We start from the raw sequence: 24,664 nt of genomic DNA on the forward strand, positions 1-24,664 counted from the left end.
ATATATATATATACATACATAGAAAGTTCATTCGTAATAAATTAAAGCAAAATGCATAGTTAAGAAGCGAGTTTTTATTATTTGTTATGCTACAGCATTTAATTAACGTTTTAATTTTCAGTCATGTCTTTGCGCATCAAATTCGCTAGCAAGCAGGAAGCGCTCTCTCAATACATATACAAACCGATGTATGTAGGTGTGAGTACAACACGGAGATCTCGCACTCACCCCAATTTCTTCTCTCACCAGCAACATAGTGGTTGTTTAAATTTACTCTTTGCTTTTGCAAATGAACATCTACTCTAGTATTGCGTCTGTGTGATAGACACGATCAGCGAAGAGTTGCTTCGCCAAACGACTATAGCGCACTCGCTTGCACTCGCAAATAAACAGTTGTTGAGATTTGCTCTTTGCCTTCGCAATTGCAGATGAACATCTACTCAAACACATATTTATATGAGTACGTATATGTGATAGACACGATCCGCGAACATTTGCTTTGGCAATCGACTCGCTTGCACTCCTAGTCATTTCTATTACAAATGAAGAACCAAAATCAATTTCATTAACCACGTCTTGACCAATTCTCAGAGCTTAGCGATTTTTTGAAAGAAATTCGCTTATTTTCGTTCTATGCTGAACTTTTTGAACTTACCAACTTATTTATAATTCATCGCGTCGGCAGAAAATTTCGAGCTGTGCTCAACATCAATTTTAAGGCAAATGTTTAGTTTATTATTCGCATACTTTGAAAGCAGTCATAAGAACAAATATGCGAAAATTAATAATTAATGTGACCTTCCTTTTCGCCGTGTTTCGAATGTGTTTGGCAGGCTCGACAACTGAAAATGCGGTATGAATTAATTTGATCGGCTTCATAGTTTAGTGAATGATAAATGTTTTCACAATTCTCTCGTTATAGTACTCAAATCAAGAAATCGCAAAAGAGTGTGGATCAACTGTGTATAATATTGTTAAACCCATGCAAGAAGACGTCCGACAAATCAGTACGAGTAAAGAACTAGAACGATGTGAACAAAAAGACCGAGAAATAATAGAATTGAGAGCAGAGTTATATCAGCAGCAAATCAATGAAACTTTTGTGAATGAATTGAGATCTCAAATAGTTTTGCAAAATGAAACCAAAGAAGCTTTGATACAGGAATTGCGATCTCAGATCGAGTTTCAAAAACAAACTAATAATAAATTGCAATCTCAGATCGATTTTCAGCAAGAAACTATTAGCAAACTACTATCAAAGTGCAATATTATTGGGAATTCTAGTGAAGAAGTTGATGTTTCTCAAAAGATAGAACATTTCGAAGACCAACTGAACCAATTAAATGTTAGTCTTAATGAAATGGATTTAGAAATTCAAAGAATTAATCTGAAAATTACAAAAGAGCCAGAATATGAAAAACAATTACAGGAAAATCTAGCTAAATCACTAGTCGATTTTCCCGCAAGCTGCGTTTCTTTTGGAAACAATTCGGGTGTCCATCAAATAAAAGCAACGGGCTTTGATTTCTTCAATGTTCTATGCGATAGTCAGGCAGCTGGACCTGGATGGTTAGTAATTCAACAACGAGTCGGGGGAAATGAGAGTTTTAGTCAAGATTGGGATACATACCGCAAGGGATTCGGTTCATTTGATAGTGATTTTTTCCTTGGTCTGGAGAAAATCCATCATCTGACAAGTTTACAGCAGTTCGAACTCTTTGTGCATTTTGTTGCTTTAAATGGCTCAACTTACAACGCTCAATATGACAACTTTAAAATATTTGATGAAGATAACGATTACCAACTACAATTGGGAAATGGAAATATGGAGAAAGGACTAAAAAACAGTAATGAAAATCCATTCTCAACATTCGATCGTCATTTGGAATATTTAGACTCTCTAGATTGCGCAGAAACAGTCAAAAGTGGCTGGTGGCACAATAATTGTCTCGATTGGTAAATATTGCAAATTAGTATTGTGAATATATGTTAATGCTCATATTTCATTATTTGTATGCAGGAATTTAAATTCTCTTAATGGCACAGACGAAATGTTGCATTTCTTTGACGTTCCACTTAAAAAAGTCATGATGCTTATACGCCCTAAAGAAAAAATATAAGTGCTCTATAAATTTTGAACTTAATTACGATTATACTTTTTCTATAAAACATTGTTGGGGATTTATTATTCAATCATTCAATCCCTATTAAATTTGAGAATTCAAGTACTAAACAACCTCTTTATTCCAATTCATATTATTCAACCACAACTCAGCAATCCGATAAATAAAAATAAATGGCTTTATAAAGTATTCTAAAAGTTTGAAAAGATAAACTTTGCACTTTCATGTTTCTTAGGTTGTTCAGAGAGGAGCGTCATATAGCAGCGTGAGTATAATAGTTCATATGATAACGTTGAACGACTTTTTAGTTATGCGTTGTATTATTTGTTTAATTATGCATATTTTATGCTTAGCTTTAGCATACAAACTACAACTCGATGAATTCCTAGTAAATTGAAAAAACATGCGAAGAACATTTTATTTGTTCACAATTTTTGATGAATATTAGAGCTGCAATAAAAATACTATTAACACATAATATCGAAAATATTACAGAAGAACTTGTATCTTATATTTTCATATCGAATTTAAGCTGCTTATCAATTTCAATAAAAAAAATGAGAGATTCTTCACTACTAATAATTTCTGAAATAATGCATTTTTGATTGATACTAAAACTGTAAAAAAAATAATATTGAAAAATCCTATATTTATAATCATATCGAATTTCTTGTGCAGCATTATCATTTATTCAAACTCTTATTATTATATTTTGTAACTGTGCAAGCACTAAAAGATTTTTAAAGATTTATCAGTTCTTAAAAATATTCTTCAATATGTCGCACGAACATTAAAAATCCAGAGTGTAATCATAATCACATAAAAAATTCCCAATTATTATTCTCCGGCTTGTGGCCTCATTCAGTTGTCTCGTTTTCGTTTTGAGCGCTGATTAAAGAGACTCGCCGTGACCTTTTCCAACTATGGTATGTGTGTGAGGAAACTGTGGCCATTTCAAGGCAGCAACATAAAATGACAGATTTACGGCAGCATAAGCACAGGTTTGCATCGAACACAGGATGAGGAGAAGGAGAAGGCGAAAGGGAAGGGGGTGGTTAACGGTGTCAGTCTGTTGCCCTTGGCTAAAACCTCAGCTCCCGTGCTCGTCTCTGTGGCAAGCAGAAGGCGCAAATATGCTGTGGCCCCACATTTAGCAGTTGCGAGTAGTTTTCATTTGATTTTCGAGTGCGGTCGTTGCACACGATGTGTAGGCAAACAACCAGCTCACACACACATGTACATGCATACACATGCTTACATACACTTACATACCTATATGGGCACTTCGAGAGTTGTGAAGCTATCGAAACATGTGCTCTGTGTGTTGTGTTATACTATGTGGAGTGGCGCAACCGCGCTGCGCTTGGGGCAACATCATATTGCCACAGAAATGTGTCAGCGCAGCAGCAACAACAACAACAGCAATAACGGAAAAAGGGAAAAATAACTGTTGGCCAACTTGTTGCCGAGCTCTCAGATGCTGCTGCAGTTTACTGCTGTGTATTTGCTTTATAGGACGCGTATGTATGTATGTATGTATGTAGGCAGCCCCCTTTTTGCCCTCTCTCTCACGCATATGTTTTGTGTTTGAACGAACGAACGCACATGAATGTTATTTCATTTACGTAAATGTTTTTTCTTTTCTTTTGTGCTTTTGTTTTTGTTTTCAGTGACGAGCTTGCGAGATGATGAATTGGTTTTGCGGTCTTCCAGTCAAATGCACTTGCAAATGGTCGTCTATCGTTTTAATATTTGCCTTTTTTATTGCCTTTACTCGATTTGTAAAGAGAACGAATGCGGAGAGAGGAGTAACGGGAGAACGACTAAAACAGAGAGAGCAAGAGTGAGAGCGAGTGAAACCCGCATGAAAGGAAATCACAAATAGACACACACACACAAATTCATTAGAATGCTCAGCTTACCAAACTAATTTCGTTCATGTTCAAATGCAAATGCCTTTAGTGTGGTTTCGTTTGCTTCTTACTCCACCAACACACACACACACACACATACTGAAACCACACAAACTTGCCCCTGCTTCTGAAGTAAAATTAGAGAGCACAAATGTGTCCCAAGTGGGTGGAAAGGCGAATTGGTTGCTTTGGTGCTGCTCCCTGTTTTTGGCCGGGCGCATAAAAAGCACATTTGTAATTTGTTGGGCAACAAATGAAGTCTGCTTTTAGGTGGCCTGCATGCAGCACACACAACACAGCACGTAGCACATTTTGGCGGGTTGTAAGCGATGCTGTTCGTCCGTTACGTCGCGTCGCGTCGCTTCGCTTTGCCTGCATAATTTATGCGAAATCAGCGACGCAAACAACCTACACGAAGACAACAACAACGCTAGAGACAAACAGCTGCCTCACGGGCTAAGAGACAAGAGGAATAGCAACAACAACAACAGCCAACGGCGTCAGCACGTAAAATGCTTTATCCGCGTTTCATTGTCACCCAAAAGCTGGCTACAAAATTTACAAATTTGCTGTACAACCAAAAAAAAAAAATGAAAAAGTAAAACGAAAACGAAAATATTAACGCTCGGATTTCATACCTGCCAGCAGCACCAGCAGAAGCTGAGATACCAACAACAAGAACAACAACTGCAGATATCCAGGATACCAAACAACTCGCTTAGCAAGTCTTCCATCTTCCGGGCATCGTTTTGCCAGACGCACAAAAACTTTGTCTTCAGTCATTCAAGACGTCGCGTCGCAGTCGCAGCACTGAAACCTGTGTTTGCAGCTTATGGATAATCACCTTGAAAACAGAATAGAATAAAAGCGAGTGGGCAGGACAAGAATAGCAAGTGAGAGGGAGACGAGAGAGAGAGAGAAAGTGGCGAAGAGCAAACGTTGTTTTTATCACACTTTTTACTTTTATGCTTCATGTGCTTTTTGTCTACACTTTGGCTCGCTGTGTGTTTATTTTTGCATAATTTTCTTTTATCCTTAGTCCAATGTATTTTTCATTTTGTGCTTACCTGGCCAGCAGCTACTCTCTCCCTCTCTTGCACCCACATCTATTCCTCCCCCCACACTTACTATTCTCACTTCGGTGGCGACGGCTGTTGGTGTCGCACTTTGAAATTGTCGTCTCAACAAATTTGTTTACCTTGCTGCGTGTGCGTGCACATAATGGTACATTGGCAAGTTTCTAGAGGATTACGAGGAGTGCGTCTTGAATGGTGATGGGGGGAGAAGGAGTGTGGGTAGCTATTTGATATCTTGCTCATTATTCGAAAGTTGCGTGTATATAAAACAACGAAAACATTTCATTTAACTCGACGAGGGCAAGTTAACGCCTTAAATGTTTTACCCATAATAATAACAACAACAAAAGCAGCAGCAGCCACACCAAAGAGAAACAGTGAGTGAAAAAGCGAGAGAGAGAGTGAGAGCGAGCATAACAGAATCGGACAAACCGTTTGTACCAAATTGTATTATTGCCATAAACAAGAAAGAAAAACGGAAAGCGAATCTTTTTACAAACTGCTTTCGCTTTTTCGGCCTCCCTCGTTTTTATTATTTTTATTTTTTTGTATTTTGTTTTTGGTTTTGTTGGCATTGGCCACAGGCCGCTTAAATGTTTGCTTTTACTTCATTCATTCGTTGCTTGTCGTCTGCTTGCTTGCTTGTACAAGGCAAATGAGTTTTCATGTAAGAGACGCAACAAAGTTAAAAACCTAACTTTGCTCGCTCCTTAAATGTGTAAAGAAAATATCAAACGTAATGAGGGTCAAACAATATTTAGGCTTTGCTTTTCTCTGGGCGACAGCAAGTAGCGGCAGACCCTTTTGGTCATGCTTCGCCAGCTGCGGCTACTTGTTAGCCTTCCTCTTCTTCTTCTTCGTCTTCTGTGGGCGCACTCAGCCCGGAGGGCATTAAAAGTGGCCAAAAAAGAAAACATGAATTTTATGCACAACACTGCGCATTTAACCTTTTTAAGTCAAAGTTTTAATACACCCAAACCTAGCTTAACGCCCACTCAGCTCTTGCGTCTAACGGCCATTTTTTAGTATCTAAATTTAGTTAGCGGCAGTTTTTGTCAATAAATTGAAAACTACAAAAAAAGCAAACCAAAAAATGTGCTGCAATTACTGAAGTTGCTTATTATTACTTTTACAACAGAAACTGTTAAAAGGTGGAGAATGTTTTTTGAAAACATTTATTTTTTGAAAACCCGTTTTGTTTTACACCTGTGTCGAGGTGTGACCGTTAAGAGAGATATACCAAAATACAAATATCCTGTTACCTGGTTACACTTGAAAATATGTTGAAAAGGAGCGATAATTTGAACAAATTTTTATTTATTCAACAACATCAATTACTTTTCTATATATTAGAATTGAAATGTTTGCCTTTTTGTGAATTAAATTAAATTAAAAATGATTTTGGCTTTCGAAAAATTCAAAATTCAGAAACCTAAACTCGGTATTGTGGGTAGTATATCACAGTTCTTTCCTTGCCTACCTACACTTACATTTTCTGTAAAATATTACTTTCCCATAAAATTTGTTTAACATTTTTGTATCAAATTATGCATTTTAAAAGCTGCGCGCGATATCAGCTGTTTATCGTCTTATCGAATTACTGCGATAACGCAAGAGAGACTGCAAAATGCGCAACGTACGTAACTCTAAAGCCCTTACGTTACGTGGAACTACGTTTTGCAATGCGCAGTTATATTTCTACGTTAAGTTTTTTATGCCTGACGTAAATTAGAAGTTTTCGACGAACGTGAACGCGGTCGCACTGGAACGGCAAAAAACATAAACAAACTGTGTGCATTCCCAAAATAATAATAAAAAACAAATAGAACTACAATGTTTAACTACACGTTTCCCTGTGGCGGCTTTAAAACCCATACAAAAATGACAGACACCGGCATCACATTTGATCCACCTGTTTACGAGCAACGATATTGTGCAGCGATTCAAATACTCGAGGACTCACGTTGGACTGGTGAAATAAAAAAGGTTACAGAATTCGGGTAAGTATTAATTTTATTTTAATTAGCTTTCGTTTTATCAGATTAGTGATAACATTCTTTTTAGTTGCGCAGAGATGCGACTTTTCCCATTAATTCGACGCATCGAGACCATCGAGCAGATTCTGCAGGTAATTTGAAATTTAAGTAAATTCCTAAAGCACAACAAAAAAAACATTGATTGAAGACATGTAGTAGTTTCTATGTATTTTATTTATATCCGCAGTTTATAGCCTATCTTAGATAATTATATTTATATCATTAATATTTATGCAATAATAACCTTCATCTAGTTATATTAAATACTTGATTTTTTTGTTTTTGTTTTTTGAGAGGATTACTTTTATGTAGTTTAATCAATAGGGATGCAACTTAATCAAAAAGTAACTTAGGAGCAAATTGTAAAATTATAAAGATAAGTAATCAAACGATCATTTGCTATCAAGGCCAATATATAACCAACCCCACTCCATCTCACGATTTCTCTCAACTAGTTGTAACAATTTGTAGCTTACTAATGATATAGCTTCAGAACTTGATAAGAGTAATAAAAAAATAAAACTGCTTAATAACGTTAACTCATAGCATTAAAAAAGAAAACAGAAATTACAAACTGTTGTGGTCTTCTTTTGGAGGCATAACCAGGTGACAACATGCCTGCCTTTTTTGATCATAGCTATATATATGTATATATTCTATTTTCACTTAGGTTGTATTTATCTCTAAAAAATACTTTACTTGCAAACGCAGCTCAATAATAATAATTTCCATTGTTTTTTTGCTTTGTTTAAATGTTGTTGTGGTTTGCTGCCACTATTCAAAATGCTGCGTTGCATCTTCACTACGCGCCTCAATTTTGATCAATTTTGTTGATCCACATCGCAATTCTATATGGTTGTTTGTTGTATGGTTATGATATATAACTATCTATCACTTGCGACAATGCCTGGACGAGTTGACATTACGCCCCTTGCCGTAGCTGTTCTCATCGTCATATTGCCACCCACTATACACATTCACATGTTGCATGTTGCTAGCGGCATAGTTGGAATTGTTCTCCACATCCAACTGCTGTTCGCCACGCATCTGTGCTTCAGTCTTATATAGACAACGACGCGGTCGCCGCTGTTTGGGATGATGATCCACTTCAACCGCTGCCCGACTGGATTTCAACTTATTATGCTCCACTTCACCGGTGGCAGATGCCAGTGTTGCATTCTCCTTCCGAGTGGCACAGCCACGTTTGTTGCTCCCCACAGCTGTTAGCGGGGTTATGCTGTGACTCTGACTCTGACTATGGCTGCTGTGTCCATTGCCATTCCTCAATTTGCTGGGTAGTGTTCGAATGCGTGAACTCTTACTTTTGGTCAACGGCTGTTGTTGCTGGACCTGTTGCTGTGCTTGATTTGTGTTGCTTTTCTTAGACCTGCGTCCTCGGCCTCTGCTCGGAAGCAATTCTGTCGCTTCGCTTGCTTCACCCTGTTCCATCTGCAGAACATTGAAAGCGATATATAAAGTGGACTAACAGAAATGAATATATATTTCACTTACCTCTTCATCTTCACTTGCTGCTGCCTCCTCTTCGTCCTCTACATCGTCATCGTTGTCCTCATCCTCGTCCCCATCATCATCATCCTCATCTTCGTCGTCGTCCTCCTCCTCCTCATTGTCATTGTTAGTTGCTTCCGTCTGTGCTGTTCTACTGTGTTTCTTGTCCTGCTGCTCCGACACCTGCTCTTCGTTGTTATGCTCCTGCACCGCCAGACCCTTGTCGCGTCTGCATTGCTCGACCGCGATTATCGCATAGGTTGGCTTGCCCTCGTATCTTCTTTGCAGACGCGATTGCAGCGGGCAAATGACCTCTTCACGCTCAAACTCTTTGACGGCACGCTCGCGTGCTATTTGATCGGGATCTTGGGATAGCACCTCTGCCCACGAGAACTTCTTCTTCTTGGCATTCTTAGCCTCAGACTTGGAGCGCAGATTCTTGGGCGATACACGATTCGTTAGCGAGTGCTCCTGGAATGGCGTGCTGAATGTCGAATTGCGCATCACATTGTTGGTAACTTTAGTGTTCAACTCAAATATGTCGCACTTGGCATTGCCATCGACCTCATCCTTGACAGATACCCGCGTGCGATGAATCTCATCGCTGCTCAAACGCATCTCGCTGCAGTCGTAGCCCAGGCGTCGATATTCGCGCTTAAAGATGTTGCGATAGCGCTCATAATTGGGACGCTCTTGATAGCCCAGACTACCGATCTGCTGCAGGAATTCGCCCAAGTATTTAGGAACCTGTTTGCCATAAAACTGTCGCAGCATTTCGCACACGTCCGTCATGAACAGCTCCTTGGCGCGATGCACCTTCTCCTGCTGCTGTTGTTGCGCCACATCCTTCCACGGCAGATAACCCTCCGACCAGTACAGCAAATTGTAGCCCAAGCATTCCAAATCACTGCGACGCGAATGCGCGCCCAAATGTGCATCACGCGACGTAAACTCCAATGTGCCATCGTGGGCACGTCGCTGATCCATGATAAACGGACGATGCACGCCACGATCCTGATACTTGGAGGCCAGACCGAAATCGATGAGGAATATATGCTCCTCTACCACTGGCATTAGCTGATACTGCACCGACGGTCGTTTACTTCGTGCGGCAGCATTGCGAGCAGCAGACGCATCGTTTAATTCACTCTTCAGCTGCTGCTGTTGCTGCTTCTCCAACTGGCGGCGTGAGGAACGCGTACTCTTTGTGTTGCAAGCAGTGGAGCGAGCGCTACGCTTCAACGCCGTGGCACTGGCATGTGAACTGCCCAAACGTCGCGAATATGGCGTCACATCCCATTCATTGTCGGAGCTGCCAGGCGATTGAGTTTCGGTTTTCAAGGGGTAACCATCCTCGTTGAAGAACTCGGAGTAACTGACTCGCTTTGAGGGTCGCAAATAGTGCGATTTAACCATCTCCTCGTACATAGAGCTGGAGTTGCGACTATCGTTGCGTCGGCAAGATCGCATCGGATTCGAGCCGCTAAATTCGACGGCATTTGTACGCACACCTCGCTTATTCTTGTTGTTATTCACTGGCGTGTGGTACATGTCCATGCTGTTGCTATTGCTGTTGCTGTTGTTGCTATTCGTGGTGGCGCCATCATCAAAGTCCTCGTCCTCATCCTCTGCATAGTTATCCGCTTTGATTACCGCAAGGCGCTTCATTGGGAATTTGTCATTCTTAACGTAGTAATCATCATCATTGGTCTCCTGCTCGGAGCTGTTGCCACTATCTGTTGTCTGTTGTTTCTCCTCGTAGTGCTCGTCAAAGCCTTTGTTGCTGGCACCCGGTTGCACAGGTTGTCGCTTGAGGTACTTGCACTTGGATATCATCAGATTCTGTGCCTTGATGTCATTGTGACAATATCCCTTGTCATGCAGATGCTCCAGCACATTGAGTATATGCACAGCCAGCACCAGCAATGACTTTTGCGCCACTCGCGTATTCTTGACCAACGAATGCAGATCGCGATCGTAGCGCGGCAAGACCAGAAACCGATAACGTCCGTCGCCAAAGTAATGTGTGCCCGACGCTATGTAACTCGGAATGCCCGAGGGTGGACCATTTGCAATCCTCGATGGCAAGGCCGCCTCCAGCTTGTTAATCTCGCTACCAGTTGCTGTTTCTATATAAACGAGATATGTGGGTTAAGATTGAGATTCATATTGATGTAGTTTTGTAATACTTACGCGGTGTTTGATTAGTGTTGATAAGGCAATGTATCTCCACGAAGAGCGGACCATTGGAGTGTGGTTCAATTTTGACCACATATTTGGCGCTCTCCGACGAAACGGGACAAACCGTATCGTCTGATGCGAGAAAGATTTCACCAAAGTTGCCCTTGCCTAAATTAAACAGTTTGTTTCGATATTAATTCTTACATTTATCAACTTAAATTCTCACCTATGGGTCGACCTAGTCGCCAGGCCTTGGAGAGCACATCCCTCAATATGGTGCCATTGACCACAGAGGGTCGGAGTGTGTAAACCGGACGCGGTGAATCGGTTGCATTGGAATTGTTATGATCGCTGTGACCGCCGCTCGCAAATGTGGCTAACGAGAGAAGCGATGCACGTGAATTGACTGCGGCACACTGCTGACCACGTCCAGCAGCAGGTTGTGGTGTTTGCAGTAACGGTTCAGTGGCAGAACCTGACGAGGATGAGTCTTCGTCATCGTTCTCATGCCATTCGCAGCTGTTTTCAATGGAGCTGGCGCTGAGGCGCTGGCATTTCTCCGCCCGGGAGGCTTTAACAGCTGAGCGCTTTCGTTTTCGTGCACTGCGATCTGACTGTGTGTTTTGGGTGTCCGTCGTTTGCTGGCGTTCTGAGACGATGCGTTTGCCCATTTTTAATAGGCGAATTCGCCTTATATTCCAATTTCCAAACTTCCGACTTTCAAGTAGTAGTTGTTTATTTTGTTAGTTGTCAGTCTCAAGCATGTAAGTTAAACGCAGTGCTGCGCAAAGGAACGTTTGAATTTGAAATATGTTTTGTTTTTGTGTGTATTCCGCTTTGTGTTTACCACGCTTGCTTTACTGTTGACATTCGTCGTGCTGTGACTGTGGCAAGAACAAGAAGAAGATGATGAATAAGAGCTCAGATGATACTTGGGTTATTTTCAGTTATTTGTTCATACTGTTCGCAAAAAAAAAAAAATCCAACAAATGCTATTGTATTTTTTACTGATTAATTATGCATAAATATTTTTTTATCTATGTTTTTTTTGGTTTTATTTTGTCACCACTAATACGCGTTTCACGCTCTATTGTTTTGAATTTTTGTGTTGGGCCACCGACACAATGGGAAAGGAAACACTGTCGGCACAACGGAATGGCAAAATATGGGCACGGGTCACACACATATATACATGCACACGCACACAAACAGCGATTGCATTGGTGTTGGTTCACAATTATGCACACACAACAAAACAAATAATTTTAATAAGTCCACCATAATTATCTACAATTAATCACTACTACTAAATATACTACAAATTATATATACTATAAGAGATTCATGCACATTTTATAATCAGCGCCTGCTACTGAAACACACTAGAAACAAACCATGTCTCATCAGACAGACGGATGGTATAGTGGAGAGGGAAGGAAGGCAGTGGCTTGCTGTGTAGAAGAATATTGATTTAGCTGCGCTGCCGGCGCAGGTCACAGCTGCTTAATATAATTTCTTAATTTCATCATGCACTCGACTAAATTGTCTTACACATCCTCATAACGCATTTGTTGGGTTATTTCGTTTAGTTTTCGCTTTGCCTTTGCCACTTTTCAGTATGTATTTCTTTCACGTATTACAAGTTTTCTTCTTCTTGTTTTCACGTTGTCTTTTTCTCTACGCGAATGCAACGAAAAATTTTCACTATGCTCGCCCGTTAACGGGCGGTGGAGGATGCTTACACTTTCACATGTGTGCAGATGAAATGAACATTTGCATTATTTTTTGCAATTGAAATTAATTATTTAGGCACTCAATTGATTTTCACAACAAATTACATATTCTCCGTGCCCGTGCTCGGAACCCTCACTCACACGCGCACATACACACACGCATTCCAAAGTGACAAGCCAATGTTTCGTTCCGATTTGTTTCGCCATTTTGTTTCGTTTCACATGTTACGCGGCGTTGCCAGACAATTAGTTTGTGAATTCGTGTTGTAAAACGGTTTCAAAATAAACTGACAGTTAAATTTAAATTTCCATTCAAATTTGCAAATTTTCTTTTCAGATTGATATTGATAAAGAATTGCTAAAGATTCATATATGTCGCACAAATCCTTTTGTATCAGACTTCTTAAAGCAACGCAGCTGCCCATTACATATCGAAGTGCTGCACGGCAGCGTGGCAGATTCGACGGAAATATTGAAAAATACAGACGCAGTAATTGCATTAGAACTGTAAGTAAAAATTGTTAAATCTTGATAAAGACTAATCAAATGTACTTATTACAGTATTGAGCACGTCTATGACGATGTACTGAATAAAATACCTAACAACATTTTTGGCTTTATACAGCCAAAAATTGCTCTATTTAGCACACCCAATTCCGACTTTAATGTGATATTCACACGCTTCAATCCGCTGCTGCCCAACGGATTTCGCCATCACGATCACAAATTCGAATGGACACGCGAAGAGTTCAAATCCTGGTGCCTGACCATAACGGAAAAATATCCAAATTATGATTTTGCTCTCTTGGGAGTCGGTGAACCACCCGAGGAATATAAATCTGTTGGTTTCGTTTCACAAATATCACTCTTTGTTCGCAAGGATCTGTTGGACATGCCCTTGGTTGAACCATTGAACTTGGAGCCAGTAGCTACTTGTGAAACTCCATATGAAACATTGCACACTGTGGACTTTCCTTACTATGTCGATACACGCACGCCAGAGGATAAGATATGGGCAGAGATTCAATATGAACTACATCGCTGCACGCTGAATGAAGATAATTACGATTGTGATAAGTATGCTTATAAGATAGCTATCGATGAGCTGGTGAAACGTTTAAATTACATTGGCGGTACAAAGGAAATAGTGGAGCAACTGTTGGAGCAGCATAAACAGAAAGTGGAGCAGGGCAACGTAATTATCGAAGAGGACATTGAAGAGGAGGAAGATAACCATATATACACAGAGTGCACTACAGATGGACCACTTTCCGAGACGGAGCGTGAGATTGAAAACTGGGATGAATGAAATGTATTTATCTATTTGTTTGTCAGAGAATCAATTGCCTTGGCACACACAATATAAATCCTAACAGCCGGCTGAAATGATAAATGTCTTTAAGGGTCTTTTGGGGTTGGTTTGTTTTGGGGTTTTTTCCGCACAGCTTTTCAATTTGCAGTGCAACGTTGGCGAAAAGCAAATCTTTGGTGAATGGTGAATGATAGTTGCGAATTATTTTCATGGGGTGGACGCCAAGATGACGAGACGCTTGCATCCTCGTATCCGTCTGTCTAGCTGGCACCCCGCATAGGGCAATTGTTATTGTTCCGGGGGGTGGCAAATCAGATGTGGCAAATGTGGCAGACATGGCGCAAACGCAGCACAACAAATTTACAGTCGATTAATGCGCTCTGCAAGTGGGATCCGGGGGTGTGTTGCGGTCGCCGGTTGCTGGTTGCTGGTTGCTGGTTTGCCTGACGTCGCAGCGTAGCCCAAAGTTAATGGAGTCGGCGTCAGTCAGTTGCAAGTGAATCGTGCTCCCGGCAAGGCAACACAACATTGCCATAGCAGCTCAGCCGTATAGTGTGTGTGTTTGTGTGTGTGATTCGTAGCGTGACAACAAAATTCATTCAACATATTCATATGACTGTCAAAAAATTCCTCGATACAATATATGTATATATAGTATATTGTAATCCGATGTGCATAATACTGCCTTGAATTGTATGTCACATGCTAGCGACTAAATGAGAATTTAACTCAATTTTTATTACATTACATTCGTCCGTCTTGCCCTCCGTCTGTTGTGTTTTGTATACGTGTGTGTGTGTCAGTGTGTGAGTGTTGTGTGCATGTTTGTTTGGCTGCTCCGTGTTTTGTTCAATTCCGGAAATCAGAAACTTTGCGCTTCCGTTGACGCTTAACGGATATTTGGCAGCTTAGTACCAGGCTCAGGCCCAACTCAGCTCAGTTCCAAGCATGGGCGACGAGGGAGAGGGAGAGAAGGCCGACAAGAAAGTCGTGCACGTCTATCCGCTAGTCAAGGTTTGCTTAACACAACTCTAACCTTTAAAGCGTGTCCTAAATTCATCCTTTCCTCCCTCCCTCCTATCACAACAGCACTCTGATATGAAGGAGGAAATGCGTCACGAAGTCATTGAATTAAGCGTTGCAGTCTGTGAGAAATATTCCTCCAACTATGAGGTAAATCTTTAATGCTCGACTATAAAGATCAACTGATCGCCATTTCGCTCCCTTTGTAGATGGCGGCCAAAACGATCAAGGATACGATGGACAAAAAGTTTGGCATCTATTGGCATGTGGTTGTCGGCGAAGGCTTTGGCTTTGAGGTTTCCTACGAGACGGAGAACATTCTGTATCTCTTCTTTGGCGGCAATCTGGCCATTGTGCTCTGGAAGTGCTCCTAAAGCAGGTCAAACGAATCTAAACAACCAACTAACACAACCAACCAACCAACCAACTAACCAACAGATGTACCTAGAAACCAAAACGGAACCAAACGAAATTTTTGTATTACTTAACTTGGCATATTGTTAATGTTATGTATTAAGTTGCGCCATTTGATGCAGTGAGTGAGTGAGTGAGTAAGGAATTAAATCGTTGTGCCACGAATTCGTTTCGTGTTCCTTTGTAATTTTTGCCATGGCAACTGGCTGACAACATTGTTGGCCTTTAGACCGCAAAGAAAAAAGAAAGAAAATCTAAATGAAATCAACTTGGTATTATGAAAATTAATTGAAGGCTTTATTGTAAAACATTTGTTGTACCTAGACGATGACGTTCACACGCTTATTAGAAATTGTTTTTGCCCTAAGAATAAGTATTTTGAAATAGAATTGTACAAAAATTAGGCATAGACATCCTCACGATCGGCACCGGCGCCATCGCCGCCATCCTCGAGATTCGAGAAGAGCAGGAAATGCGATGTGCGATGCAGTTCGTGATAGAATTCCTTTGGATTCGCCAATTGCAGTTCGTACTTCATATTGGGATCGTGTCGCACACCCATGAAATTGTAATTCCAACTGCTCTGCGCCGGCACCATGAAGAAGCCGAGGAACTTGTTCGACAACAGCATTTGAACGCGTTCGTAATGCGATGGCAGGTATCCTTTGGGATTGTTGCCCTTGTCCGTGTTCTTGGAGCCCCATTCGAAGCCCGATGGTGTCAATTTGTAAGCGGTCAACGAGCAGGAGCCCGGTGTAAATGAGCATGTGATAACAATTGTCTTTTCGCCATCCCAATTCGAGTTCTCCTGCATGATCTTGGCATGCGTGGTGATATCCTGCGGCGATAGTTGCGGCAGCTCATTGGGCTGCGTGTGTATCCAGCCCAGTGGCTCCATATCCTTGAGGTACTGATGCGTGGGCAGGGAATTGGGCAAATTGATCGTCTGATGTGTGCCCCACTGTGGTGGCATTACAATGCAACGAATCTCCTTCACCTGCGGATTATCTGGCGGACTCACGCCGTACAAATAGCCAGCAATCTGAGCACGCAAGTCGGAGATAGTCACAAACTTTTTCAGTATGTTCTTGGGCAAAATGTAAGTGTATCCCGTCTCCTTGATGTCATCGGAACTCACATAGATGTGATTCGTACGCAAATGCAAATTGGTGGCTGAAATCGCACGCACTCGCCACTCGGTCTTCGAGCTGAACGTTTGCGTTTCATAGTTGGATGTGGTCGAGGTGATGATCTCGTCACCATGCTTGTTCGTTGTGCGCGTCGTGGTCGCAGTCAATTGATTTTGTTCCTTCGTCTGCTTCTCGATCTCAGCAATCTGTTGACGTTGCGCCGATGGCGCACTAATCTCCATACCAAGAATAATGTCACGGATTTCGGATTGTGTGAGCGAGGCAACATTCACGTTGTTCTTCTTGCCATAATCGGCGAGAATGAGATCCTTCAGCTGCACCTCAACCTTGATCCATTCCTCGTCCGTCAACGTTGGCCAAATGTGATGCGCCTCCGTAATGGTTGTCTTATCCGGTTTAAGGATGATCTTGGTGCGTTCCGTGTTGACGTGCAGTGCACGCAATATCAGAATGAGACGACTGAAGGCAGTGTACGATGATATCGTCTTCAGCCAGTCGTCATACAGATTGAAGAGCACCATCTGCGGTTCGGTGGCCTTCAATATCAAATCACCAAACTTCTCCACTTTGAGACAAGCCTGGAAGGGTAGCTGCAACTCTGATCCCTTGATGACAATGTTAGGGAAGTCGAGCAAATGCACCTCGAGTGGATCCAACATGCCCTTACGTGTGACAATAATCTGTTTGGGTTGTTCTTCAACGGGCAATGAACGAATAAGCGCAGCAACTTCTTCAGCGGTCTTCCATTTGGCCAATTGACCCAAACGCTTCTGTCCCGCCCATACCGAGGTGTGAATAATCTTGAGGAACAACTGTCCAGTGCGTGGATTAAAGATAAAGATGGCGCCGTTGATTGGTTTTGTTGTCAAATTGCCCTCGAAGGTCTTGTGAATGGTTACACGATACACATTCGTGTCGTCCACGAACCAAATGATCTGATTGGAGAACAACTCTCCATAGTTCTGGGAGCTGAGATATGGCTCCGTTGGCTCGGAGGAATACAGTTGCAACGCCTTGCGGATGCGTTCACGAAGCACATACAGCGCCGGATTGGCCTTCATAATCTTGGCCATGGCCTGCTGAATGAGCGTCTTACAGCCAGGGAACCAATTGCCATATGCCGAATGCAGATTGTAGGCCAAGTCGATGGCAATGAGAACACCAGTGGGCGATGGATAGATGGACATGTTATCCGTAGTGTAATCCAAGAACTTGGCTCTGGCATAACGCTCCACGTCATGGGAATCGTAATCGCCCCAACGCAACTGTATGTCGAGCCAATACTTTTGTGTCGTTGTATTGTCCATGGTGTCCTTGGTGTCGGCTAGCAGCGATGGACGCGACACATTCCATTTGTAGGCGGGGAAGAGCAGAATATCCGCACAGGAAGAGTTCATTTTGTATGATTTACGCGGATGAATCGTTTCCTTTTGCACCGTTTCAATCTCCAAAGCGTCCAACTCCTGATCGAATACCTGACACAAATCCATCACAATGGACTCGTGTATCTTTTGCCACAAATGGGCACGGAAGATTTGAATCAACGAAATCTTCAGTGTGGGAATCTTGCCGTGCATGAAAATACCCGTCAAATCCAACTGCACCTGGAAACCCACGTAAACGTTGGCACGATTAATCGTCGGTGACCACCAGAGCGTGAAACGACGATTGGGAATCTGATTGAGACCAGATCGTTGCGCATTTGTCAGTTTCTTATACTTCATGGACTCCTCAAAGCCAGATGCCTTCTCCCAGAACAAACCTTCCCACGTGGGGAAGTATGTGCCCTTGAACAGTGTATGCTCCAGAATGCCTTCGACACCTCCCAGTGCTTGGATCATATCTGTGCGATAATTGTTCAGATTCCAGAGCTTGCCATCGTGTCGCTGATGCGTCCACCAGAAGGGATTCTGCTTGAGCACCTGATACTGCTTAAACTCTGTGCGAATGCGCCAACCTTTGTCATAAGCCAATGTGTGTCTGTCCTTTTGGAAGAGTGTGTTGATACGCGGAATACCACGATCCCAGCTATCCTCTAAATCTTCCAAGGTAAGACGACGATTCTGAGCATTCGCTTCCTGTCGCTTCAACGCATATTCTGCCCAGACGCGTTGCGAGTCAATAAACTCACTCTCCCATGGCTGAATATAGCGATACAAATTAGGTATAAGCTGATCCTCATCGTGCGACATGCCTGTAAAGAAAAAAATGAGAAATAAATACGGAACAAATAATTAAACATATAAATTGAAATTACCGGATCGGAAATGCGTAATGCCCACATCAGTTTGCTTGGACCAGCGCAGATCTGATTGTGGAATGAGCACATGACCCATGCTTAACATGCCCAGGCCGCCCAACTCTTTCGGTGTGTAGAACACAACGGGCGGGAAACGCGAAGGCATCTTAGAGTTCAGACCAATCTTGATACGTGTCTGAATCTTATTCTCGCACTTGACCAGCAGATCCAACAGCTCTTGTGTATTTACGACAGCTTCGCGGAAATAGGTCATCAGGCCAATCAACGCTGTATTCCATTTGTTGACAATCTTTAATAGATAAACGAAGTATTTAGTGGTTGAAAGTTAGGAAACTTCAACTTTTCTCACCTTGGTGAATGTGGTGGAGCCGGATGCCATCAGAATTTGACGCACACGATTGTGGAAACGTCCAAGCGATTCATCATCGACACGCAAGAAACACTGCGCTGTACGCTCCTTGGTAATTTCATTCTGCAAATTCCAAACGCCATCACGATGCGTGAACTCCTCATTTTGAGTGCGACACTGTAAGAATAAAATAGAAAATACAATTATTAACTGAACTTAGTTTGCAGTTAAGAATTAAAGGAACCTTTGGCAAGATGCGACACTCGAAGCCGCTCATGTTGAACAGCAAGTTGGGATTGTCCTTCGAATAGACCGAGACAAAAGTGCTTTCCCAGCCAATAGTGGTTACCGAACGTGGCAGACGATTCTTAATGTCCCAGAAGACAGCTCGGCCACTGTAAGAAATGTAATTATAAATAAAGTTTGCTTAAGGCATTGTGTATGTGGAGAACCTACAGATTAACGTCGTGCTTCATCAGACGCATACGTGCATCGCGGGGCCAACACTTTTTGTTGTTGTAGCCGACAATGTTCTCATTATTGGGATCGGGATGCTCGGTAAGATAACGTTGAATCAAATCACGCGCCTCCTCAGCCGAAAATCTGAAGAACAAATGTATGCGATCCACGTAGCGACAGTAAAGGCGAATGGGATGCGCTGTTTCCGTGACTGCGTCCTGGAATGTGAGGAAATCGTTGGGCATCTGCGGCGGACCAGCCATTTCGCTGGAACGATGCAGGCCAAGCACCAACAGATCCAAGACTAATCCATAGTATTGTGTGATAAAGGAAGAGAACTGCAGACCACGTATGATGCCGTAACTGTTCGTATGATTCATGTCCTTGTAGTTGATTACAACGTTGTTCTTGGCCGTCATGTAATCGGCAATGTTGTGGTCGACAATCAGACGCAGCAATCGATTGAGCAGCGTAAGATCAATCTTCTCGTAGAGTTTCTCAAAGCGGGATTCAAGGAGTACATTGCATTCGCCCTCTCCTACATCCCAGACATCCTGCAGATTGTTAATGCCTGACGAAAAACAATTTTATCAACTAATTTGCGAATAAAATTATGTCGTTAAATTAAATTATGTCGTTTAAATTCATACTGTTGCTTAATTGCGACACCTTAGGCGTGAGGTTTGCAACAAGGGGATGGAATCCAAGCTCATCACTTTGCCACAAATCACACGCTCAAAATGCACATGATTACGATCACTGCACTTTACGATGGAATGGAATGTTACTGCAATGTTACCTTGACACCACTTGTAGGCAAGCAGCGGCGGTGGTTCCGTGTCACTTGGCTTGATCCATGGTGGGAACAGACGACGCTTGTCGGCCTCATACCACAGATACTGATCCAAATAAGCGTCTGTAATCTTCTCTAGCGGTTCCACTTCATACACGGGTATTAAATGGCTGTACAAGTCCATGAACTCGATGCCCACCTGAAAAGAAATAAAACACATTAAAAACTCTCATTCAATTGAAGCAATTTAGATGGAACTCACCTCTTTGAAAGCACGTTGCGTCAACAGATGACGCTTGATACGCGAAAGTGCCTCGTGAGGATTATCGTAGGCCTGTTCAATGAGACCCAGCTCCTCGCGCTGGCTTTGGTTCAAACGTGACTTCACACTGTACGCCTCCTTGAGACGCTCCAGTGCCAAAATCAGCAGCTTTGTGTCGTGCTTGTATGAGAGAGGAGGGAACGGTATTGGGGCAAAGCGACGCGACTCCAGCCAATGCACGGTTGTGGTATAGATGGCCACCGCCTCCTCGGGTGATATGTAAGGGCCATCCTTGAGGTAGTTGTGCTGTCGTTCCTGTTCGGCCTTCAAGTAGAGACGCGTCAAACGTCCCAAATTCTTTTTGCACACAGTCTTGTCCACGGTGGCGCCTCGACGGATGCGCTCACGATTGTAATGTGCTGTGTTTGTCCACCAATCTGCCTTCATCTTGACATAACGCAGAATCATGTTCTCAATGGGAATGGGCAGGCCGGGCACCTTCCACGGGATGTTGGCCTTCCAGCAGCGCCACGCCTCCGATAGATGTTGGAGAATGGTACGTGCCTTGTTTTGCTTAATGCCCTCGGGCATCATGTCGACAATATCGTGCATAACCGAAGCACGCAATTCCAAATCGAAATGCGATTCCACACGCTGCTTTGTCACGGTTTTTGCAACACCCTTGGAGTGTCGTCCCTCGAATTGACGTGACAACAAATTGCCCAGCCAGCGCTCAAGCAGCGGTGTTATGCCACGCATAAAGAATAACCAAACACGCCAGCCTGGCGCCCAGAAACCACAACCCGGACCCTTGCCAACAGGACCCGTGTTGAAGCGATAGTAGATCAAATGCTTCAAATCCTTGCACATCCGAATCTGTCTCATTAGCTTGTACTTGTAACGATACATGCCCGTTAGCTGACCGACGTGAGCAAAGATATACTGCAGACCATCAGCCAACTGGAAGGCGTCCACATTGTTTAGGCGATACTGGACATGCGAATCAATGATCAGTTTGGTTAAACGCAGTATCTCACGGCACAAATGGAAAGCATTGCCGAAACGTGACTTTTTACGCTCCTTTGTGGTCAGCGTCTTGACGGGCTTCAAGTTGAAATTGTAGTCCAAATGCAGATAGTTCAGATTCTTACGATGAATCAGCAAATTGAGCATGTTATAACCTTGACGACACACTTGCAAACCAGCCTCAACCCAATCGAGCGTTGTAGTCTGGAAGAACTTCGTTGCCTTAAACGAGCGGAACAAGTAGCTGTGAAGAGAAATTTATGATTACTTGAAGGCTAAAATTATTAAATTTAATGATAGTTAACCTACCGCTTCTTCTGTGGCTTAGGTTTGCGATGCTTCAGCGCATTGAGTACATAGTATTTGAGCAATTTCTGATAGCTGACGCGCACCTTAACCGGATGTCCAGGTGGACAATGCTCCTTGTACCAGCACTTTACCAAAGGCACATCAATGGCACGACGCGAGCGACCCGAGCGCATGTTAAACGGACGTGGTGCCCATAAAAGCGCTATGCCATTGGCCGTGTTATCAGTGTAGAGCGGCGTATCCTGAAGGAAAGGCTGCACATCATCAGGCAGCGTAAACTCCTCATCATCATCGGGTATAGGTTCCTGAATCTTCGAATTAACATTGCGATGCGAAATTGGATTAATAAGCGGATCGAAATAGAAGGCAGGTAAATCAGGATCTTCGGTCTTAATGTAGACCACGTTGGGTGTGTGATACCTAAAAAAAATGGAAATAAAGATGGTTTTTACTTTGGAAATTTTTAAATTGTAAGTAAATTAGACAGATTATAAATAAAATTAAACGAACATTATATCTAATTTGTAATTTCTATTTATCTAAAATTGGTTTTAACTTTAAATCGACAATTGGCAGTTTAATAATGTATGCAACTATCAGCAGTCACGATTTAGGCTGCATAATCGTGACGAACATTCTCATTGCACATCCCAAAAGCAATCGCTAAATTAGTAGTAAATGGGACGTATTGTTGCTCTAACAAGGCATGAAGCATTAACAGCGAATAGCTTAAACTGTCAACTCTACTGCCATGTTATAAGACTTAAAAAATATTGTATTACTCACCAGCTAAGATGCACAAAGTGTGGCATATTGTTGTAGAGATATGGGAACGCAATGCGATATTCTGTGCGAATCGGTTGTCTTATAATAACTTTGTTAATGTCATTAAACTCGTTCCAGTCCTCATCACTGTGAAAAAAAAATACATGAAATATATTGAACAAAATCTTAAATGTAAAGAAAGTTTTTTTGGACTTACCCAACATTATGATCCTTTATAAGCGGCTCAAACTTTGGTCCACCGGGTATGGCCATGTTAAGCGCTTTAGCGGTAAAGAAACTCTTGGGATCAAATAGGTAAAAGAAGTTATTGTCAACTAAGTCCGTAAGCAATTGATTTGCTAACCGATAAAGTGTAGCTAGCTGTGGCAACGATAGATTCCACTTGCGGTAAGTGGAGCCATTTACAAATCTGCAAAAAAGAAAGAATTATATACAATTAAAAGATATTCCCATTTAGCAAAAAGGGTGAAAAACTTACTGTGTATCAACTAGAGGACGATGATCGTAGAACCATTTGTAGACGGCATTATCTTCATCGTTGTCCAGTTCAATTTGTATGGCCTCCAAGGGCTCAACATCTAAAACGTTGTCGGCATAGTCCAGAGGCGGTTCTTCGTCGTCGAAGGGTGGGAAACGCATACGCTTAAAGTGACGACGATCGCGTTTCTCACGACGCATCATAATCCACATGGTACTGTAATATTACAAAAGTATCTGTTATTTAGTCCAAAACGCATTGTTCGAAGACAACTTACCCCCACTGAGCAATGTAGACCGGCTCAATAACCCAGGGAATCTCATTGACAAACGTAATCGCTCCCGTGATGTGATATAACACCTGGACATCACGAATCTGCTCCCAAGGCATGGGCATGTTCTCAAGCAGCTTGAGAACAGCATGTGGCATGTACTTGAGTGCACCCAGATAGACACGCTTATCGTGGCGATACTTACGCGAGGTCATGTCACCATGATCGCGAATAATCTTACGAATATGCTCCGGCGGCATGTCCTCCTTTTGTGTGTCGATGAAGCCAAATTTACGCTTTTCGGCAAAACGCTTGGACTGCAAATGCTGCCACTTCAGCGCTTTCTCCTGCAGTTTTTCCTCGGTGAGAATATCCGGCTTGGGTGTCGGTATCTGACCCAGTTGCGGCTGTGGCGCGCCCGCCGCTGGTGCTGCGACTCCATTAGCATGCCCTGGTGGCGGCAATGGCGCACCCGGCGGAGGTATTTGCTGTATCTGATTGGCCATCTGCTGCTGCGCATGCAGTTGGGCCTGCTGTGCATGTGCTGCGGCATAAGCTTGCTGCTGGGCCATCAGTTGGGCCGCCCAGGGATTGGGCGGTATCATATACGGCGGTATAGACATCGCTCAACCGCTAATCATGAAATGAAATAAAAATACATATGAAATACACATGTTTCATTTATCGTTTTTACTACATTTATAATTCGTAGGTGAAAAGAAAGAAGAAGCACGACACAGACATCGCGGCAGTCGCCGCGTTTTGCAATTTTCACCTCGGCATTTTTAAGCATTAATAACACTTTCAAAGTATAGCTTTCATATTTCAGTTATTCCGGGTGTTTATGTGACCTCAATTCTTACCTATTTTATAAACTTTAAGCACTTTTTGTTGATTTTTAACAATTTTCCGGTTCTTTTGCAAAACGTTTAGGATGCGGCAGACATTTTACAGAGATGGTCGATAGATTCGCAACGTGGTATCGATAAGAGTGTATATCGATAGGATAGATAAATATAAGTCGATAGGCGCTGGGCAATAAACAATCGATATAAATACGTTACACAAATGAGTTTAAAATTATTTTCAAAAATCAACAAAATGAAAAAGAAATCCCCCAACTCACGTTCTAATTGTTATAATCAAATCGATGAGCTGGTCAATAGATATATACATATGTTTATTTACTATTCTAATTAT

The 24,664-nt window shown here is 42.3% G+C and overlaps 5 protein-coding genes and 1 non-coding gene across 9 annotated transcripts; 3 read left to right on the forward strand and 3 right to left on the reverse strand.

Annotated features, from left to right (window-relative positions):
* Positions 1-667: 667 nt before the first annotated feature.
* On the forward strand, positions 668-2,295 carry LOC133843721 (fibrinogen-like protein A). 2 transcript variants are annotated; one of them, XM_062277374.1, is made up of 3 exons: positions 668-853; positions 923-1,956; positions 2,021-2,295. In XM_062277374.1, exons 1-3 carry the CDS (start codon positions 773-775, stop codon positions 2,118-2,120), a joined length of 1,215 nt encoding a protein of 404 aa, XP_062133358.1. In that variant the 5' UTR covers positions 668-772; the 3' UTR covers positions 2,121-2,295. The 2 variants fall into 2 exon arrangements, with proteins under 2 accessions (XP_062133358.1, XP_062133359.1); XM_062277375.1 differs by having other exon boundaries at positions 936-1,956.
* A 4,528-nt stretch (positions 2,296-6,823) lies between these two features.
* Positions 6,824-14,428, forward strand: LOC133845104 (small RNA 2'-O-methyltransferase). Its single transcript, XM_062279464.1, has 4 exons — positions 6,824-7,112; positions 7,177-7,240; positions 12,909-13,078; positions 13,133-14,428. Exons 1-4 carry the CDS (start codon positions 6,946-6,948, stop codon positions 13,878-13,880), a joined length of 1,149 nt encoding a protein of 382 aa, XP_062135448.1. The 5' UTR covers positions 6,824-6,945; the 3' UTR covers positions 13,881-14,428.
* Positions 7,302-12,738, reverse strand: LOC133845103 (uncharacterized). Of its 3 annotated transcripts, none has more exons than XM_062279463.1 (5): positions 12,581-12,738; positions 11,065-11,722; positions 10,851-11,006; positions 8,661-10,780; positions 7,302-8,597 (listed from the first exon to the last, which is right to left on the reverse strand). In XM_062279463.1, exons 2-5 carry the CDS (start codon positions 11,507-11,509, stop codon positions 8,040-8,042), a joined length of 3,279 nt encoding a protein of 1,092 aa, XP_062135447.1. In that variant the 5' UTR covers positions 11,510-11,722; positions 12,581-12,738; the 3' UTR covers positions 7,302-8,039. The 3 variants fall into 3 exon arrangements, with proteins under 3 accessions (XP_062135447.1, XP_062135445.1, XP_062135446.1); XM_062279461.1 differs by having other exon boundaries at positions 8,661-10,786; XM_062279462.1 differs by lacking the exon at positions 12,581-12,738 and adding an exon at positions 12,390-12,534 and having other exon boundaries at positions 8,661-10,786.
* A 170-nt stretch (positions 14,429-14,598) lies between the features above and the next one.
* Positions 14,599-15,485, forward strand: LOC133845105 (dynein axonemal light chain 4). The gene is made up of 3 exons (XM_062279465.1): positions 14,599-14,897; positions 14,973-15,056; positions 15,116-15,485. Exons 1-3 carry the CDS (start codon positions 14,832-14,834, stop codon positions 15,278-15,280), a joined length of 315 nt encoding a protein of 104 aa, XP_062135449.1. The 5' UTR covers positions 14,599-14,831; the 3' UTR covers positions 15,281-15,485.
* A 110-nt stretch (positions 15,486-15,595) lies between these two features.
* On the reverse strand, positions 15,596-24,460 carry LOC133845102 (pre-mRNA-processing-splicing factor 8). The gene is made up of 13 exons (XM_062279460.1): positions 24,328-24,460; positions 23,471-24,097; positions 23,194-23,409; positions 22,912-23,124; positions 22,716-22,841; positions 21,930-22,349; positions 20,595-21,864; positions 20,339-20,531; positions 19,537-20,110; positions 19,325-19,475; positions 19,081-19,257; positions 18,729-19,020; positions 15,596-18,665 (listed from the first exon to the last, which is right to left on the reverse strand). Exons 2-13 carry the CDS (start codon positions 24,085-24,087, stop codon positions 15,721-15,723), a joined length of 7,194 nt encoding a protein of 2,397 aa, XP_062135444.1. The 5' UTR covers positions 24,088-24,097; positions 24,328-24,460; the 3' UTR covers positions 15,596-15,720.
* Positions 22,511-22,687, reverse strand: LOC133846665 (small Cajal body-specific RNA PsiU2-55). The gene has a single exon (XR_009895006.1). It is a non-coding gene; the product is annotated as a small Cajal body-specific RNA PsiU2-55 (non-coding RNA).
* Positions 24,461-24,664: the final 204 nt, after the last annotated feature.

The sequence above is a fragment of the Drosophila sulfurigaster genome, chromosome 3, assembly GCF_023558435.1.
Source record: "Drosophila sulfurigaster albostrigata strain 15112-1811.04 chromosome 3, ASM2355843v2, whole genome shotgun sequence".
In the NCBI taxonomy this organism is placed as follows: domain Eukaryota; kingdom Metazoa; phylum Arthropoda; class Insecta; order Diptera; family Drosophilidae; genus Drosophila; species Drosophila sulfurigaster.

What these genes read in the sequence shown, in the direction of transcription:
- LOC133843721 (XM_062277374.1), top strand. Translation starts at nt 773, where the DNA reads ATGCGAAAATTAATAATTAATGTGACCTTCCTTTTCGCCGTGTTTCGA. An exon ending in GCTCGACAACTGAAAATGCG is followed by an intron (nt 854 to 922) that starts GTATGAATTAAT and finishes CTCTCGTTATAG; the next exon opens with TACTCAAATCAAGAAATCGC. An exon ending in CACAATAATTGTCTCGATTG is followed by an intron (nt 1,957 to 2,020) that starts GTAAATATTGCA and finishes ATTTGTATGCAG; the next exon opens with GAATTTAAATTCTCTTAATG.
- LOC133845104 (XM_062279464.1), top strand. Translation starts at nt 6,946, where the DNA reads ATGTTTAACTACACGTTTCCCTGTGGCGGCTTTAAAACCCATACAAAA. An exon ending in CCATCGAGCAGATTCTGCAG is followed by an intron (nt 7,241 to 12,908) that starts GTAATTTGAAAT and finishes TTTTCTTTTCAG; the next exon opens with ATTGATATTGATAAAGAATT. An exon ending in GCAGTAATTGCATTAGAACT is followed by an intron (nt 13,079 to 13,132) that starts GTAAGTAAAAAT and finishes TACTTATTACAG; the next exon opens with TATTGAGCACGTCTATGACG.
- LOC133845103 (XM_062279461.1), bottom strand. Translation starts at nt 11,509, where the DNA reads ATGGGCAAACGCATCGTCTCAGAACGCCAGCAAACGACGGACACCCAA. An exon ending in CAACACTAATCAAACACCGC is followed by an intron (nt 10,787 to 10,850) that starts GTAAGTATTACA and finishes TCGTTTATATAG; the next exon opens with AAACAGCAACTGGTAGCGAG. An exon ending in CAGCAAGTGAAGATGAAGAG is followed by an intron (nt 8,598 to 8,660) that starts GTAAGTGAAATA and finishes AATGTTCTGCAG; the next exon opens with ATGGAACAGGGTGAAGCAAG.
- LOC133845105 (XM_062279465.1), top strand. Translation starts at nt 14,832, where the DNA reads ATGGGCGACGAGGGAGAGGGAGAGAAGGCCGACAAGAAAGTCGTGCAC. An exon ending in ACGTCTATCCGCTAGTCAAG is followed by an intron (nt 14,898 to 14,972) that starts GTTTGCTTAACA and finishes CTATCACAACAG; the next exon opens with CACTCTGATATGAAGGAGGA. An exon ending in AATATTCCTCCAACTATGAG is followed by an intron (nt 15,057 to 15,115) that starts GTAAATCTTTAA and finishes CTCCCTTTGTAG; the next exon opens with ATGGCGGCCAAAACGATCAA.
- LOC133845102 (XM_062279460.1), bottom strand. Translation starts at nt 24,087, where the DNA reads ATGTCTATACCGCCGTATATGATACCGCCCAATCCCTGGGCGGCCCAA. An exon ending in GTCTACATTGCTCAGTGGGG is followed by an intron (nt 23,410 to 23,470) that starts GTAAGTTGTCTT and finishes GTAATATTACAG; the next exon opens with TACCATGTGGATTATGATGC. An exon ending in CCTAAGCCACAGAAGAAGCG is followed by an intron (nt 21,865 to 21,929) that starts GTAGGTTAACTA and finishes TTCTCTTCACAG; the next exon opens with CTACTTGTTCCGCTCGTTTA.